The sequence below is a fragment of the Tiliqua scincoides genome, chromosome 4 (assembly GCF_035046505.1).
Source record: "Tiliqua scincoides isolate rTilSci1 chromosome 4, rTilSci1.hap2, whole genome shotgun sequence".
Classification (NCBI taxonomy): domain Eukaryota; kingdom Metazoa; phylum Chordata; class Lepidosauria; order Squamata; family Scincidae; genus Tiliqua; species Tiliqua scincoides.
The window spans coordinates 190,751,114-190,767,893 of record NC_089824.1 but is presented as its reverse complement, the minus strand read 5'-3'; the positions used below and the strand labels follow the sequence as shown (position 1 = coordinate 190,767,893).

Below are 16,780 nucleotides of genomic sequence, written 5' to 3'. Positions count from 1 at the left end.
ATGGGAGTAAGCCCCATTGACTACAGTGGCACTTACTTCTGAGTAGGCTTGCATAGGATGGGTTATTACTTTCCTGGGAGTAAGCCCATTGACTACAGTGGCACTTACTTCTGAGTAGGCTAGCATAGGATGGGGCTATTACAGCCCCATCCTATACATGACTACTCAGAAGTAAGTGCCACTGCAATCAATGGGGCTTACTCCCAGGAAAGTGTGGGTAGGATTGCAGCCTTCCTCTTCCTTCATACTGAACTGTGGTTTCAATTCAATACGCATTGCCCTCTGGGTACTGCCAAGCCTGCTCTTAGCCAGAGTCGGTGGCAACACAGCGCCCTTTAGCGGGAAAAAATAGACGTCACCTTCCCCCACCTCTACCGCTGAGAAAGCAAAGCACGTAGAACTAGACCTCAAAATTCTCTGCGCATGCGCGGAAACCCTTCCTCTGAACTACACTGCTGAAGCACATAGAACTACAGACCTAACAACTCTCTGCGCATGCGTTTAATCTCTTTCGTTCGCGTCATCAAAACGACAGTCTCCGGTGGCGGCGCGGATTCTGATTGGTCCACGAATGAAAGAAGGGGGCGGGGCTAAGAAAAAGGGGGCGGATCCCGGAAAGAGGGAAGCCTGGACCGCTGGATGGCTGCGCATGGGGTCCTCTGGCGTTGCGCGCCTGACCGATGTTGCGTTTACTCCACCCGCTGGGCTGGTTCTGGCTGTGGGTGCTGCACCTGTCCGGGCAGTTCTCCCCTGCCGCCGGGAAGGAGGTGGACGTCGCCCACTATAGGTGAGCCCAGCGCGGTGCTGGTGGAGGAGTCCGGTCTGCCCAGGGGAAGCTGGAGCAGCCCCACCCTGGGACAGGCCCTGCGCCTTGAAGGCAGGCAGGCAGGCAGGCAGGCAGGCAGGCAGGCAGCACTTCGGCTGGTCCAGTGGCAGGTCCTGCATTGCTGCTTCTCTGTGGTGCAGGTGGTCTGCACCTTCTGGATTCCTGCCCGCCATTGAAATGCTGAAGGGGGAAGGTGCTGCCAGAGGAGAAGGGGAGCCCCAGATCTGTGTGCTGGTGGTGGTCTGCACCTCCTGGATTCCTGCCTGCCTGCCATGGAAATGCTGAAGGGGAGCCCCAGACCTGTGCTGGTGGTGGTCTGCACCTCCTGGATTCCTGCCCGCCATGGAAATACTGAAGGGGGGAACGTGCTGCCAGAGGGGAAAGGGAAAGAACCACACTGCATAAACTCTAGAATTGTTACATGATTAATGTATGTAGCATACAATGTATGTATTAATCCTATGCAGCTTTATTCAGATGTAAATCTCTCTGTTTGTGGGCTTGCTCCCAGGACAATGTGCTTTAGGAATTCAGCCTTAATTATTAAGCAAATGAATGTTAACTAATGATTTTTGGGTGTTAAATATATATGTGTTGAACACCTTTTCTAAGACGATACTTGCAGTCTCAAGTTGTCATAAATACCTGTATGTATGCTGTCAGATTGGTCAACAATTTTTTTTAGTGCTTCAAAAGGTTTTAAAATCTATAAATTTAACCAATTTGTTGGCTGAACGTTATAGTCCTGGATCATCCTGCAGTCCTCATCATCTGACAGCAGTGTCACATGCTTGCTGGCACTGTTGTGAGGACCCTCCAAGTGAACATATGGAGTATTTTATGGAGACTTTACTGTTGGAGCTGACCCTTTGCCAGGCAAATAACAGATGGCTGTTTTAGAAGGTTCAGAGAAGTTGCTGCCTGTGAGTACTGGCTTTACAGATACCCCAAATCTCTCTTGAGACAAGCCCTGGGATTGTCAGATGTGAAACATGCCAGTGAGGTTATGCCCAGTACTGTAGTTTACTGTGAATACTGGAATATCTATTCTTGGCAGCATTGTTCTGGTCTTTGAGAAGTCTAGAAAAATGTTGTATTAACTCCTTCTGAGTAAGATTATGGTTTTCTAACATATATTTCTTGTTATTTAGAGACCGAGTCAAGTCCATGTTCTATCATGCTTATGATAATTACCTGGAAAATGCCTTCCCATATGATGAACTGCGTCCTCTGACATGTGATGGGCAGGACACTTGGGGAAGGTACTGAAAAAGTTAATGATCTTTCTCTGCCTGTTTATGGAACCTTAAATTGGTGTTGTCTTAGAGAAGATTCCCATCTACCAGAACAGTGTTTCCCAAACTGGGGCATTGTGACGCCCCAGCCAGGGAAACCCTGTCTCTGCCCCCTTTAGGGGCAGGGCGATGGCAAAGGCAGCGACATGATTACCATGATCACACCACTGCCAAGGAAAAAGGTTATTTTTCTTATTTGTCCCAGCAACATTGGCCCTCCAGAGGGTGTGCGGAACCCACGGATCCCTCTGCAGGGCTCCCCAAGCCTTAGAAAAGCTAAATACAGGTCCAGCCTATTTATACACGGATTTGACTCGACACGAATGGCCCTTGCAAATGAGAAAGAATGTGCTGATCCCTGGAGAAGGGGAAAAATGCATCCCTTTAAAATCAGTTTTAGAAACTGTACAGTCCTTTAACAACAGCCTCCTTAATGAGAGAGAGAGAGAGAGGGCAGCAGGCTGACAATCCATCAATCCTTCTCTCTCCTTCAGACCCCTCCCTTCCCCCAGCACATGAAAGAAACGTGATCATTTTGCATTGGTGAAGGAAGGGGCTGAGCGAAGTGCTGGTGGATTGTCTTCTTAATGATTCTTAACTTAGAGTCAAAAGGTCAGCAAAGCTGTTTTTCAATCACTGGAGCAAAGAAACTTTGTTTTTTAAATGGATTTGCTATAGTGCGTTTTGTTTTTTTTTTTAATCCACCTGAGTGCTTGGAATGGAACCCATGCGAATAATTAGTCTCAACCTGTATAGCTATTGTGACCCATTCCAGTTTTGCAATCACAAACCAGAAGTTGGGTTGCAATCACTATTTTTAGCTTTTCTGAGACTTGGGGAGCTGTGCGGAGTGGTCCATGGGTTCTCCCTCTGGAGAACCGGTGCTGCCAGGGGTAAGTAAGAAAAAAATCCTTTTGTCTACAGCAGCGCACGATCATGTCTCTGCCTTTGTCCCTCCCCTGCAAGCATTTATAGTAGTTCCCAGAAACTCCCAGAGTTTGAGAACTGCTATACTAGAGGAAATGGAGCCTGTGATAGAGACAGAATTTGTCACTTGTATTTCGGTAGCACAAGAGGTCTGGCCTCAAGAATATTGCAGATATCTGTTCTAAAATAAGTGTGTGTTTGGATTAGAGAGAACCCAGAATATTTTGTTTGGAATCTCAGGCCAGTAGCGCTCTGAAGTTCGCTTCACATGTGGTGACTTTGAATATAGATTATATTTGTTCTGTTTTCTTGTGGGGAATTGTGTGTGCATGAAGCTTTAAATTTTGGGGAAACAAACTGCTCAGAATTTCAGGCTTGCCATATAACAGCATGACATAAAGAACAATAAAAAGAAACCTAGGAAAGAACAGATAGTTGAAAATACAATAAAACCCACACGCTGCAGGAAAAATAAAACAGCCTGCTGCCAACACAAAAAGAGTAAATTTTTGAAATTTGGCATTTTGATTACATATTTGACAAAGGAGGAGTTTCAAGAGGCCTGAAACGGAATCATGCAACAATGCAGCCCTTTTTTCCCCCAGATTTGGAAAGAAAAAGCCCACTGGTTTAAAACCACATGTGCTTTTCTTGTGGTTGGTGCCTGTTTTCTGCATGGCATTGATTTGATGTTCTCTCTTGTTCTGTTTCAGTTTCTCTCTCACACTCATTGATGCTCTGGATACTCTGCTAGTAAGTACCATCCCTCAGTAACAGTTCTCCTTGTGTCCAGTCTGCTTCTCAAGTATCTCTGATGTAGGCAGCAAATAATTTTTCTTTCCCCATTTCTGTTTTCAAGAAGTTAAGAATTGCCACTTGGGATCACTTTCTTAGTATTCCTCTGTGTCCCATACCTCAGCAGCATGCATTCCTGGCATCCCCCAGCTCAAGTCCTCCTGTCCTGAGCTTACCCTGGAGCAATAAGAAAAATAGTATTTTCTTTCACTGAAAGCAGATGTTTGTGAAACCATCCCTGTGCTATCAGCTAACTGTGATATATTTCCAGATTTTAGGGAACGTCTCTGAGTTCCAGAGAGTTGTTAGTGTGCTGCAGGAGGGTGTGAATTTCGATATTGATGTAAATGCTTCAGTCTTTGAAACTAACATCAGAGGTGAGCTAATGGGGTCTTGGGGTCACTAAAAGTATGTTATTCAGCGCAGATTGGGGCTAAGTTTTGTTTGCAACACAGAGGAAAGATGACCATGCCAGTAAGCTCATATTATAGGATATTTCAGTATGAAAGGACCTGCTTCTGGGCATCATCTGTCAGATACTTCTAATGCTAATGTTGGCCACTGTTAGTGTGCAGAACCATGTGGACTTCTGGTCGGATCCAGGAGTTCTTGCAACTTTGTGGCTTTCCCCTCTTTCTAGCTTCTAGCTGGGTATTTCAAGACTTGCTTACTATATTCCTTGTAATGATCAAGAGGAAAGTTGTTGTTAGGGTAGAACAATTACAGTATGTCCCATAAGATGCTTAAGTGAATATCTGGGTCCTCGGTAGCCACTGAAAAAGAGAGCCATTGAAACTTCATGTTGTCTGTGTGTTTCACTTTAACATACTATGGGGGGGGGGGTTGGGGCCTAGCAATAGAGCCATCCATCATATTTGATGCCACTATTTTCTAAATAAGCATTGTCTTATCTGTCCACAGTGGTTGGTGGCCTCCTTTCTGCCCACTTGCTGTCAAAGAAGGCTGGTATTGAGGTAGAAGCAGGATGGCCATGCTCGGGGCCCCTGCTGAGGATGGCAGAGGATGCAGCTCGAAAACTCTTACCAGGTGATGATCATCTGAAAACTTGAGAATTTAACTCCCTCTTCCTGGCCCCAGAGTGTTGCATTGTTGGCAGATTTCTGGTTTAAGTATTTTATATGAACCAAGTCACATGGGGTACATACCAAGACCTGCATGAAACTTTCTTTTCAAATTAACTAGAAGCAAAAAAGTGTAGGTGATGGGCACTTTGCCTGGTGAAAAGGAATATTTATGCCCTTGATGCGTGCTGAGCAATACTGAAAGTTGAAGAAATGAATATGGTTTCAGGTATCTTAATGTAATCAATTTGTGTACAGTTACTCTAGTGCAGCAGAGTGATTACCCAATGTCATCTCTCTGAAGGTTGCTAGAGGTTACCGTATTTTTCGCTCCATAAGACGCACCTGACCATAAGATGCACCTAGTTTTTAGAGGAGGAAAACAGGAAAAAAAATATTCTGAACCAAGTAGTATAATGAAATATTTAATAAACTATAACAGAATAACATTTGAACCATGTAAAGTGAACAGCAGTCAACAGTGGCATTAAGAACCATTATCACTGTCATTAACAAATGGAGAGACTTAAAGGTTTGAGTACTCTAGTTTTCTGGAAACCCCAAGAAAACATCATCGCTAGAGTCAGAATTTATGAAGCTCACAAAAGCAGGTGCACACAAATAGGGGATCACATTATCTTTCTGCTACAGTGATGTTCTGCCAAATTCCAATTCACTGGGCCTCGTGCCTGCTTAAGGCTGATCAGTCCCCCTTGTGCAACTCACCAGTGCAGCAAGCAAAAGTGAGTCCAGTTCTAGTCCACAGATGCCAAGTAAATCAGTCCCATCAATCAGAGTTGCCAAATCAGAGTCCAGAGCCAATAAGCCAAATTACAGTCCAAGGTCAGGTTCCAGGTAGGTTAGTCAAATCCATCAGGGTATCCAAGTCCAGTCAGATTCCAAATTCAATAAACCCAGTCAGTCTCCTCTCCTACCTCCAACCTGCACTCCTTCAAAACCCACAAACCCTTTCTGCCTCAGATACTCCTTATATCCCTGAGGGCCCTATTGCCTTCCAGTGGCTGCAGCTGTGCAGCACACTCTGCTGGATGCCCAGGCCTTACCCTTAAAGGGGCCACTGCTGACACTACATCTACCTCCTCGCTAGTTCTTCCGTGATTCCAATACAAATGAACAAGTGGAAAGTCCAACCACAACTTGAATTCTCAAGACACAACAAACCTCTGGATTTATGGTGATTTACCTGGGGCTCGTGCAATAAGCAAACACTGGCATTCTGACCAAGGAGACAGTTTTTTCTTTGTGATTGGGGGGGGGGGGCTTACATTCAGATGCTGAATGAGGTGAGTGAAAGCGCCCCTCCCCTGCTGTGTGAGTGTGTGTGGGTGGAGGGCAGAGCATCTGTGTGTGTAAGAGAAGGGGGCAGCCTGTGTGTGTGAGAGAGGGGGGAAAGTGTTTGTTTTGCAGAGAAGTTGTGATGCTCCAGGCTTGGGGTGGGGGGAGAGAGAGGCTGTGATGCTCCAGGCTTGGGGGGGGAGAGAGAGGCTTTCCTGGGAGTAAGCCCCCCTGACTCTAATGGGACTTACTTCAGAGTAGGCATGCACAGGATTGGGCAGCGAGACTGCCACCCCACCCACACTTTCCTGGGAGTGAGCCCCACTGATTCTGAGACTTACTTCTGAGTAGACACGCAGGCTTGGGCTCCCTCCAGTGCTGCCATAGTCCGCGCGGGCGCTGAGGGAACGCAGGAGCCCCCCAGCCAGCTCAGCCTCTGACTGCCCGGGGAAGCAGAGCAGAGCGAGCGGGCAGGGGGCAGGGGCAGGGCTGGGGCAGAGTTTTTGTTTGTTTGTTTGTTTGTTTTTTTGCAGTATTCGCTCCATAAGACGCACACACTTTTCCCCCCACTTTTTGGGATGGAAAAAGTGCATCTTATGGAGCGAAAAATACGGTATATAGCCTAGTTATGCAATTCTTACTTTGAGGAAGTAAGAAGGCATTTACTTTGCTGCATGTGACAGTTATGTGTCACTACAGGTCTATCTTCCTTATCTGCATATTTGGAACCCACAAATTTGTCCGAACGCGGGTCAGTCCACAGATTCCAACCCACCTCTTGAGGATTGACCTGTAGGTGTTCTGAGGCCCAGAGAGGGCACATTTGGTCTCACTGAGCCTCAGAAGGCCTTAGAAATGCACTTCAGGTTTTCACAAAAACTGAAAATGATAGCCCAAACTACGTATTCCTTTATCTGCGGTTTTCAGCATCCACAAGGATTCCAAGAACAGAACTCCTGCTGATGCCAAGGAATGACTGTTTATATCAGGGGTCTCCAAACCCCAGCCTGGGGTCCAGATGCGGCCTGCGGCCAGCCTCTGTCTGGCCTGTGGCGAGCCTCTGATCCCCCGAGAGCCTCTGGCCTAGTTGACCAAACACAACCGAAGTTGTACTTGTGGGATGGGGAATGGGGGTCCATTTAAGTGTGTGCTTTAGTTCTTGGGCTGTGTTGGTGTTTGGAGAAATCCTGGGCATTTGAGCCCATTCATTCATCTAAGTTCATTCATCCTTAATGTAGTGATTTAAATTTTATAATTTTTTTTCCAGCCTTAGACACTGTGCCAGATATTTGATGCAGCCCGCGGGCCAAAAAGTTTAGACACCCCTGGTTTATATTAATAGCAAATTTGAGGCAGAATGTGTACTGTTTTCTGCCTGAAGTGTGATGATTCCCTTAACCTGCAGTAAGACGACTCCTGTGTTTGTTCCATGATGGAGGCTACCACTCGATCTGAGCTACCACTGAGCTAAAGTGTAAATCCCAATCTATACAGTAGACTGTTTAAATTTCAGCATATGTCAGTTGTTGGAGAAGCCTTTTATCAGAAGCTTTTCCAGAAACATTCATAATGAAATAAACTATTGGCAGCAAAGCCCATCCAGTTTGATCAGACAACATACATCAGTAATTGTGCAGTCAGGTACTTACTTGGGCATGCAAAAGTTCCTTTAGAGTAGTAACTTGCCAGACCTACTCAACTTGAGCTTAATAGCCTGGTCTCTAAATGAGTCATCAAGAAAGTACTACAAATAAGTTAGTGTGTGTTACTAGCCCCCCCCCCCCGCATACACGTATCCATGTTGTATAACTTAATAGCTAAAATAATGTTCTGAAGTTTCCCTGTCTGGTTATTTGAAACCAGTTCTTACTGTCCAACCATCTGTGGTGAGTATCTCACAACTTTGATTTGCTCAATGCGCTGAATGAGATAGATCTCTCCAACAAATTATCCTGACTTGTTTGACAACAACTGAGGCTATGCCAGACTTCAGCTTCCTGCTCTGCTGGCTGTGTGATGTAGCGTGAAACTAGATGTGAGAGCGAGACATACCTGATGCAAGGTGAGAAATTTCATGGGTGTATGTACAACCATCGTTGAGGGTGGAGTGGTCCATACACCAACTGCATTAGCTCCAGTAACCTTGTTTGAGCTCACAGGAATTGCCATGGAGAGCAGTACCATCACTTTGTGGTTTATGGAGCTCAAGTGTTCCAAACTTCTCCATCGGAAAAGCTCTTAATGTCTATACTGGGCGATGGTGACATTTTTAGCTACCTACTCTCTACCAAATATTGAGCAGTTGTTTACGCTGCTTCAAAAATTGGCCTTTCCCTCAGAATTTCATTAACAAGTTGGCCAAGTTGTGGCAGGCAAGTAGTAGCTAATATCTGGATTATAGGGGGCATGCTGTGTATGTCTGCTAGGGATGCTCAGTTAGTAGTGATATGCTGGACATACAGGGAGAGCCTGTGTTGCATTCTGCTAATGAATGACCAATGCATTTGGAATTTTGAGAGTAAGGAATGGCTTGGGGGACTGCATAGAAATTGTTTGCCCAGTTTGATCTGAAAGGCATGTAATACCTTTTGGAAGAGGAGTAACTGTGCAAGGTACCCGCTGCCTGAATATTGCAACCTTGTTGTGACACCTAATTTTCTAAACCTTTGCTACCCTTTTTACATCCTTTCTTTAAGTGAGAAAAAAAAATTGTGTAAGTACGAAGACTAGAAATAACAATATTTCTGTTTTGCAGAAGGCTGAAGTTCTCAGGATGCCAAACCTGAACAAACACAGTGCCATGTCTAATAGTCAACACAAAAGATATCTTAGGACTTGAGTTTCAATGCCATCAACAGTATGACTTTCTTAGTTCAGTTCTGCCATAGTGTAGGAAGATGGCCTCTTGATGACATCTTTTTTTTTTGATGATATTGCAAAACTGTGTCATCCTTTGTCTTGCTTTCAAGCTTTTCAGACCCCAACTGGAATGCCATATGGGACTGTGAATTTACTACATGGAGTAAACCCTGGAGAGACTCCAATCACTTGTACTGCTGGCATTGGTACATTTATAGTAGAATTTGCTACATTAAGTCATCTTACGGGTGACCCAGTGTTTGAGGATGCTGCCAGAAAAGCTCTTAAGGCCCTCTGGAAAAATCGGTCTGATATTGGCTTGGTGAGTGAACAAGCTCCTGTCGTGTTCCATGTGCAAAGATGGAATCAAATCTCTGAAATTGTATGAAGAAAATAGTATGAAGTAAATTCTGGAAAACAGGTCTCTTATTTGCAGCCTGGAATGTGCATGACTATAACAGTAGCAGATGAATCATAATCATGCAGAACCACTCCAATTCTATGCACATTTACATGGGAGTAAGCTCCACTGAAGACATAGGACTTCAGGCCCATGGAGAATCAAACACATTTCTTCCAGACTTGCCCAACTATCTTGGTTACCATCTCGGGGATTCCAGTTGAACCTTCACAACCCTGGCGATAAGAAGGCTGCCTGAGGGCTGCGCTGGGGCAAGTTCAGGGAGGGTGCCAAGAGAAAAGTGGAAGAGGACAGGTGAAGCAACCCTGTCCCACTGCTGAACTCTGAGGCCTTGTTGTTGGGCCAAGCAGCCTTCAATGCATTGAGAGATATCCAGCATGGAGGAGGAACATAAGAACAACCCCACTGGACCAGGCCATAAGCCCATCTTGTCCAGTTTCCTGAATCTCACAGTGGCCCACCAAATGCCCCAGGGAGCACACAAGACAACAAGAGACCTGCATCCTGGTGCCCTTCCTTGTATCTGGCATTCTGACATAGCCCATTTCTAGGAGGTTGCACATATACCTCATGGCTTGTAACCCGTGATGGATTTTTCCTCCAGAAATTTGTCCAATCCTCTTTTAAACGCGTCTTGGCAAGATGCCGTCACCACATCCTGTGGCATGGAGTTCCACAGATCAACTGCAATAGCTGTTGGAGATGTTAATGCGCATGTGCACGCGCGCACACACATGCACACACATATAAATTATCTGCTAATTTAGTATCCACTAGGTTTTCCTAGAACCGAACCCCTAGCAGATGAGAAATAACTCCTTATTTATTCCTCTACATTCCTACAAATCTGCTTTAAAACAAAAAATCATCATAATCTTCCAGGTGTCGAAATTATGTGAACAGATCTATTTCTCTGAGTGATGGTTCTTTCTGGTAGGCACTCTTAGCTATTTTCCTTTGAAAAAATGTGTAATTCAGAATACCAGAAAACACAAATGTGGTTACTGTAGGAGTTAATGTAGGAGTGAAATCCACTCTGGAGAAAACCAAGCATATTCAGGTGCATACTAGGATTATGGTATGTTTCTATCCTAATCCATGTTTATAGAACTTAAGTCCCAAAAGTACTTGCTTATCTTTGCATTCAGAGATTTGTATCTTGCTGAAATCTGAGATTTCTATTATCGCATGCCCTTGAATCTGACACAGCATTTTACTGTTACTTGTTACAGATACGATAAACCAGGTGGGTTTCTTAAAAATCAAGACGCTGATCCTGTTAGTATTGCAGATACTGTTGGCACTAATGCATTTTGGAAGATAAAGAAGAGCTGCAGGAATTAAGTTTTTTGTGATGGGATTAATGTTAAATTTTTCTAGGTATAGTTTGGGTTTTGTTTTAAGCTTATCAATTACTAAGCAAACTGGGATCTGTGTAGCTGAACAATACAGAAATTCAAGATCATTCTAGTCGCAAATTATGGTTTCTTGCTTTGACTGTCCTCATTTTTCTTCAGGTGGGTAACCATGTTGATGTGGTCACTGCTAAGTGGGTCGCCCAAGATGCTGGAATTGGAGCAGGAGTAGACTCCTACTTTGAGTATCTTGTTAAAGGAGCCATCCTATTGCAGGATGAGGAGTTGATATCCATGTTCCTAGGTGGGAAGTTTACACTTTTTACTAGACAGGCCATTAGGTATCATTTGACGATATATTGTCGATGTAGAGCATCTGTCATTGGTTTTGATTTGCCTTTGTCTCTGTAGACTACAACAAAGCTATAAAGAACTACACAAAATTTGATGATTGGTACCTCTGGGTTCAGATGTACAAAGGAACAGTCTCAATGCCAGTTTTTCAGTCTCTTGAGGCTTACTGGCCTGGCCTACAGGTAAGAGCTGTTGTAGAACTGTCCCTTTTAATTGTTTATCTCTTTTCCAAGTCCATTGACATAGTACAAATGATGACCTGTATTGGAGTGGGCTTACAACATTGCTGTTAAAAACATGAATCAAATCTTTAGCATGTATTGAGCCGTACCATGCATAATTGGAGGTATATGTTAAAGCAAAATGAAGGCAAATATCTATATTGGAGAAAATATTCTTGTGTGTTCAAGTGGTCAGAACTCAAGTAAGGATCTGATTCCATGCTGTCTCTTCTAACTGAGCTGGGATTCTCACTATCTACCAAGATTATGCCTAGTATTCAAGAATGAAAAGAGTGATTTTTTTTTTTAAGAGTTGATTTTGAAATTGCCCCCAAATTAGTTTCATGGTATTTTTTAGATACAAAATGAAACTGGTTACAATTGATGTTCCTCTGGTTTCCTCTGGTTTTCTGCTTTTCTCAATAAATATTGTGCCAGAACGTGATTGGTTATACTAGTGGTACCCAAACTTTTTAACACTGGGACCCACTTTTTTAAAATGGCACTCTCTCGGGACCCACCTAGGTTTACCAGACTTTAGAAAGGAGATCTAGAAAGAAATAATTTTTTATTTATTAATTTTTTATTTATTTGTAAATAGTAATAACCAGAAAAAAGACCCTCAGATATTTATCTCCCTGTATTTACACATGCTTGCAAAATTCAGAGGCTGAGTTCTTTGCAGGGTAATTAACAGCTGTAGTATCTGAATTTTGAATAGCTTCAGGGCCTGAGGTAATTAGTTATCAGCTCTTTCCATTGCCCTTTGATGACCCCTCAAAAATCAGGTCACTACCCACCAGTGGATCCAGTTTAGGAACCACTGGGTTTATACTGTCTCTTTTTAGCAGATCATTACTGTCTGAGGCTTCTAGTTGTGCCAAAGAGAGAGATTTCATGTTAAGTTTGGCATGGTTAGTTCTTAGTGACATTACTGGCTGTTTCTGTTCTTTTTTTCTTCTCAGAGCCTTATTGGAGACATAGATAGTGCAATGCGAACGTTCCTCAATTACTACACTGTTTGGAAGCAGTTTGGTGGGCTGCCAGAGTTTTATAATATTCCCCAGGGCTACACAGTGGAAAAGCGTGAAGGATATCCACTCAGACCTGGTGAACATGAAATGAGCATGTTTGTAGTACATTGTTATCTGTTAGCCACTCTTTTGCTAAAGCTTTCAAAATGACTTGCATTAAAATATCAATAACAGTAAAGTAACTCAGCAATAAATGTGTAAAGCAGAGCAGCAGATGAAAAATTTCAGCATTAAGAAACCGAGCATTCTAAAAGGACTGAGCAAATTAAAAGGGTTTTCGCCTGGTGCGGAAAAGAATACAAAGATGGGATCTGGTTACAGCAGTGCTTCTCAAACTGTGGGTCAGGACTCACTACATGGGTCATGAGCAAATTTCAGGTGCATCCCCATTCATTCCAGGGTATATTTTATTTTTAATTTATTAGACTTGATGCTACATGTTTGGCTGCATTTGGAGAAATATCACAGATCTGTACTCTTAATATGCTACTATGTATATGCTTTTAACCATGATAGTCAAAGGGGTTTACTCCTGGGTAAGTGTGGATAGAATTGCAGCCTTTGGGGTGTTTGGGGAATTTTTTTTAACAGATCAGCAATTGCTTGGAATGGTTATTTTAATTTTTTTTTAAACACATGCTTCTTGTAAACTTTTAATTTACTTAATTTGTTCTTGTAGTATGGGGGATATTAAAAATTTTCCTGCTTGATCATGTCACTTCTGGCCATGACATCACTGTTACTTTAAAAAGTGGCTCTCGGTGCTAAAATGTTTGAGAACCACTGGGTTAAAGGATTATCTTTGAGTAGAGTATTCCAATGATGGCATGCCACAACTGAAATCTCCCTGTCCCTGGATCCTCCTTGCCTCCCCTCAGATGGTGGGGAACTTGGAGGATGACAGCCACCAAAGTCGATGTCTTAAAGAAGGGGTTAGACACATTCATATAGGACAGAGATTTTCAATCTTTTTCATCTCATGGCACACTGACAAGATGCTAAAATTGTCAAGACTCACCACCAGTGTTTTGACAATTGACAAGGCACACCAGGCTGCTGGCAGGGACTTCACATCCCCCAATGGTCCTACTAATAAATGACCCTCCCCAAACTCCCAAGACACACCTATGGACTCTTCATGGCACACCAGTGTACCCTAGCACAGTGGTTGAAAATTGCTGATATAGGAGATATTTGTCAGTGGTTACTTGCTACCTCCTAAGTTCAGAAATACCAGTTTCAGGGGAGCTGTGTCTGTCTTCTATACTTCCCAGAGTTATCTGGCTACTGTGGGTAAAAGGATACTGGCTTAAGGGTGCTTTTGACTTAATCTAGGAGGACTCTTATGAGGAGGTAATGCAATGCATCTTGCATTTATTCTGCATAAGACTCGTGCATTAAACATCTTCCAAATGTTTAAGAAGCTCCTGGATGATCACCAGGTTGCCTTATAGATTCTAATTGTTGATCAGTCTATAGTAGAAACCAGCTCTACTTCTGTTAAATAAGCTCCAGAATCTCTTGCTGTTAAAAATGGATTAAAGGAAACTGATGCCTTCCTGTCTCCATTAAGGCAGTCTGAGATCCTCAAACTGATTCCTGTGCATTTTAGAAAACTGAGTAGGTGTAGTCTATAAATTGACTCCCAGCATATGCAGCAAATTAAATATTTTTTTTGCATCTTGCAGAACTGATAGAGAGTGCAATGTACCTATATCGTGCTACAAGGGATCCCACCCTGTTGGAGTTGGGCAGAGATGTTGTAGAATCGATAGAGAAAATCAGCAAGGTTGAGTGCGGCTTTGCAACAGTTAAGTGTCTCTCCTGAACTTTTTTCCTGCTTGTTCATTTACTCCTGCTGTCACTCAGACTTTTTAAACAACAAATACTTGTCCAAATGAATGTGCATCTGCTTATTTTGTGTCACTACCATGGGGAAAAATGCGGCATCAGTTCTGGTTCAGTTCTGCTTTAGCAGTCAGCTGAACTTAATGAGTCCCCAATGTAGAGTTCTCTAGTACAGCTAATATGAAATTGCTGAAACAATTGTATGTGAGTTTTGATAAGGTGCAACTATTGATCTCTTCTTTTCTTTTTTAAGATCAAAGACCTGAGAGATCACAGGCTAGATAACCGCATGGAGTCCTTCTTCCTGGCTGAAACAGTGAAATATTTGTATCTATTGTTTGATCCTGAGAACTTTATTCATAACAATGGATCATCCTTTGATGTTGTGATGACACCATATGGAGAGTGTGTTCTTGGTGCTGGTGGATACATCTTCAATACTGAAGCTCATCCTATAGACCCTGCTGCACTACACTGTTGCAGTAAACAGAAGGAAGAGCAGTGGGAGGTGGATGACATAATTAGGGAGTTCTATTCTCTAAAAAGAAGCAAAAAGTTCACTTTCACAGTTAACAGGGAAGGTGGGAAGCACAAAGACTCTGCGGATACTTCCTCTGAAAGCTGCAAGGGACGACTGAACTCTAAACTAAAAGGAAAAAGAAAAATCCCACTACTGGGCTGCCCCAGCCAACCCTTTCACTCCAAACTGGCAGTTCTAGGGCAAGTCTTTTTAGACAGTACATGATTCAGTGTTGTTGAATTAAATAAATTTGTATCTTCTTTGGGCTTTCTGTTGCTATTTTCTCAGTTTATACAGAATATACTTCTAGGACATGGTACTTCTTTGGAAAGCAGAAGTATTTGAGAAAGAAAACCCAACTCATATGATGTTTCCTGTATCACCTTGTGGTTCTCAGAGACTTTCAGTTTTGCATGGCTTGTTTAACTTCCTTCCTCTTGTCAGAGGATGTTCATGCTCTCTAACCATATACAACTAAGCAAAAGAAGCAAGTTCAGTCTGAGATAGATAGCTATGCTGGTGGAATGGAAAATTTTGAGCTTATTTCTTCACTCTTAAAAATTATAAGCTTTCAACTTGCTGTTCTGTTGGACATATATCTTCGGAGCAAAGATGGAAACTTAATGTTGTGTGTCCAGTTTGTCAGTGGATGAATAGATTCTTACTACCTGGATGAGACTCCCAACAGCTATACCTGGAAAAAGACTTTCCTGAGGCTAGTCCAGTTGTCTTCAACATGGCACATCTTTTTTGTGCCATGACTCAATAAATAAACAAAATCTGAGGTGGGGGACCTACCACTAATCCCACCCACCCCCTCCCAGGACCTAATCTGCCTACTTCCTGTCCACCTACTGCTTGAGCCTTCACACCAACCCTGTGAGGTGTCAGCCTGAGCCTCTCTGCCACAGACTTTGAAAGGGGGTCATGACCTACAAGCTGAAGAACATATATATATACATATACATACATGCACATATGTGTATGTATGTGTGAACTGCTTTGAATAAAGTCAGAGGAGCAATCTGATGACCAGAAGGGCAGTATATAAATACCAGTAATTATTATGTATATAAATATATATAATGTGTATGTATATATATACACATACTATATATACATTTATATACACTATGCATACACATACATAAACGTGTGTGTATAACTATATATTTATATATATATGTGTGTGTGCGTTTATATACACACACTATATATATAGTATTTATACACCCTGTATTTGTACTGGCATGTGCTGCTTAACAACTGTTTGCTTAACAACAGGCTGCATATATGCTGGTGGTTAAAGCACAATAAAGATGCTCTTAATGAGGCAACTGCATCTCCCATAGCCTGCAGCAGATTGTCTGTTTACACAACAGAGGGAATCTTAATGCAAAGAAGAGGCAATCTATCTCCAGTAGCCTGTGCAGCCACCTAGTGTCTGGCAGGGAGTGTCTGTTTGCACAACAAAGGCACTAGATTGGGATAAATGTTCACTTAATGACCTGATTGCATAACAACAGGGATTGGAGAACGTGTCCCTATTGGTAAGTGGTGCACACCTGGACATAAATATACATACATACACATACATATGAATATATGTGTATGTGTACATACGTATATATACACGCACACGTGTGTATATGTTTATGTATATACACACAAATGTTGTGGGGTGATGGCACAGAAGAGGCTGGAGAGCCCTGGTCTGGGAACAGGTCCCAAGAGCGCCAGCAGAGCCCGGCCGTGAGCAAGGCAGGGGCGGTGACGCTGCTGGTCCATCCCCGTCTGCCCACCTGGCCCTGCGAGGACTACATTTCCAATGGGCCCTTGCGAAGCGGGCGCCCTCTTCCTTCCTGCCCCTCGGCCAATGCGGAGCTTCGTGGCGTGCGCGTCCGGCCGCCGGGGGCGCTGTGGCTGTCCTGCGAGGCGCTCCGTCCG

General features: G+C 43.3%; 1 protein-coding gene across 1 annotated transcript; it reads left to right on the top strand.

The window, feature by feature from the left end:
- The first annotated feature begins 618 nt into the window (after positions 1-618).
- EDEM2 (ER degradation enhancing alpha-mannosidase like protein 2) lies at positions 619-15,100 on the top strand. The gene is made up of 11 exons (XM_066623886.1): positions 619-787; positions 1,978-2,088; positions 3,762-3,801; positions 4,115-4,220; positions 4,765-4,890; positions 9,191-9,402; positions 11,019-11,160; positions 11,268-11,392; positions 12,397-12,541; positions 14,154-14,275; positions 14,567-15,100. Exons 1-11 carry the CDS (start codon positions 681-683, stop codon positions 15,056-15,058), a joined length of 1,728 nt encoding a protein of 575 aa, XP_066479983.1. The 5' UTR covers positions 619-680; the 3' UTR covers positions 15,059-15,100.
- Positions 15,101-16,780: the final 1,680 nt, after the last annotated feature.

Bases quoted from the DNA above. Each gene is read 5' to 3' on its own strand.
- EDEM2 (XM_066623886.1), top strand. From the start codon at position 681: ATGTTGCGTTTACTCCACCCGCTGGGCTGGTTCTGGCTGTGGGTGCTG. The intron at 4,891-9,190 runs GTGATGATCATC...CTTGCTTTCAAG, and splicing joins AGCTCGAAAACTCTTACCAG to CTTTTCAGACCCCAACTGGA. The intron at 14,276-14,566 runs GTTAAGTGTCTC...TTCTTTTTTAAG, and splicing joins TTGAGTGCGGCTTTGCAACA to ATCAAAGACCTGAGAGATCA.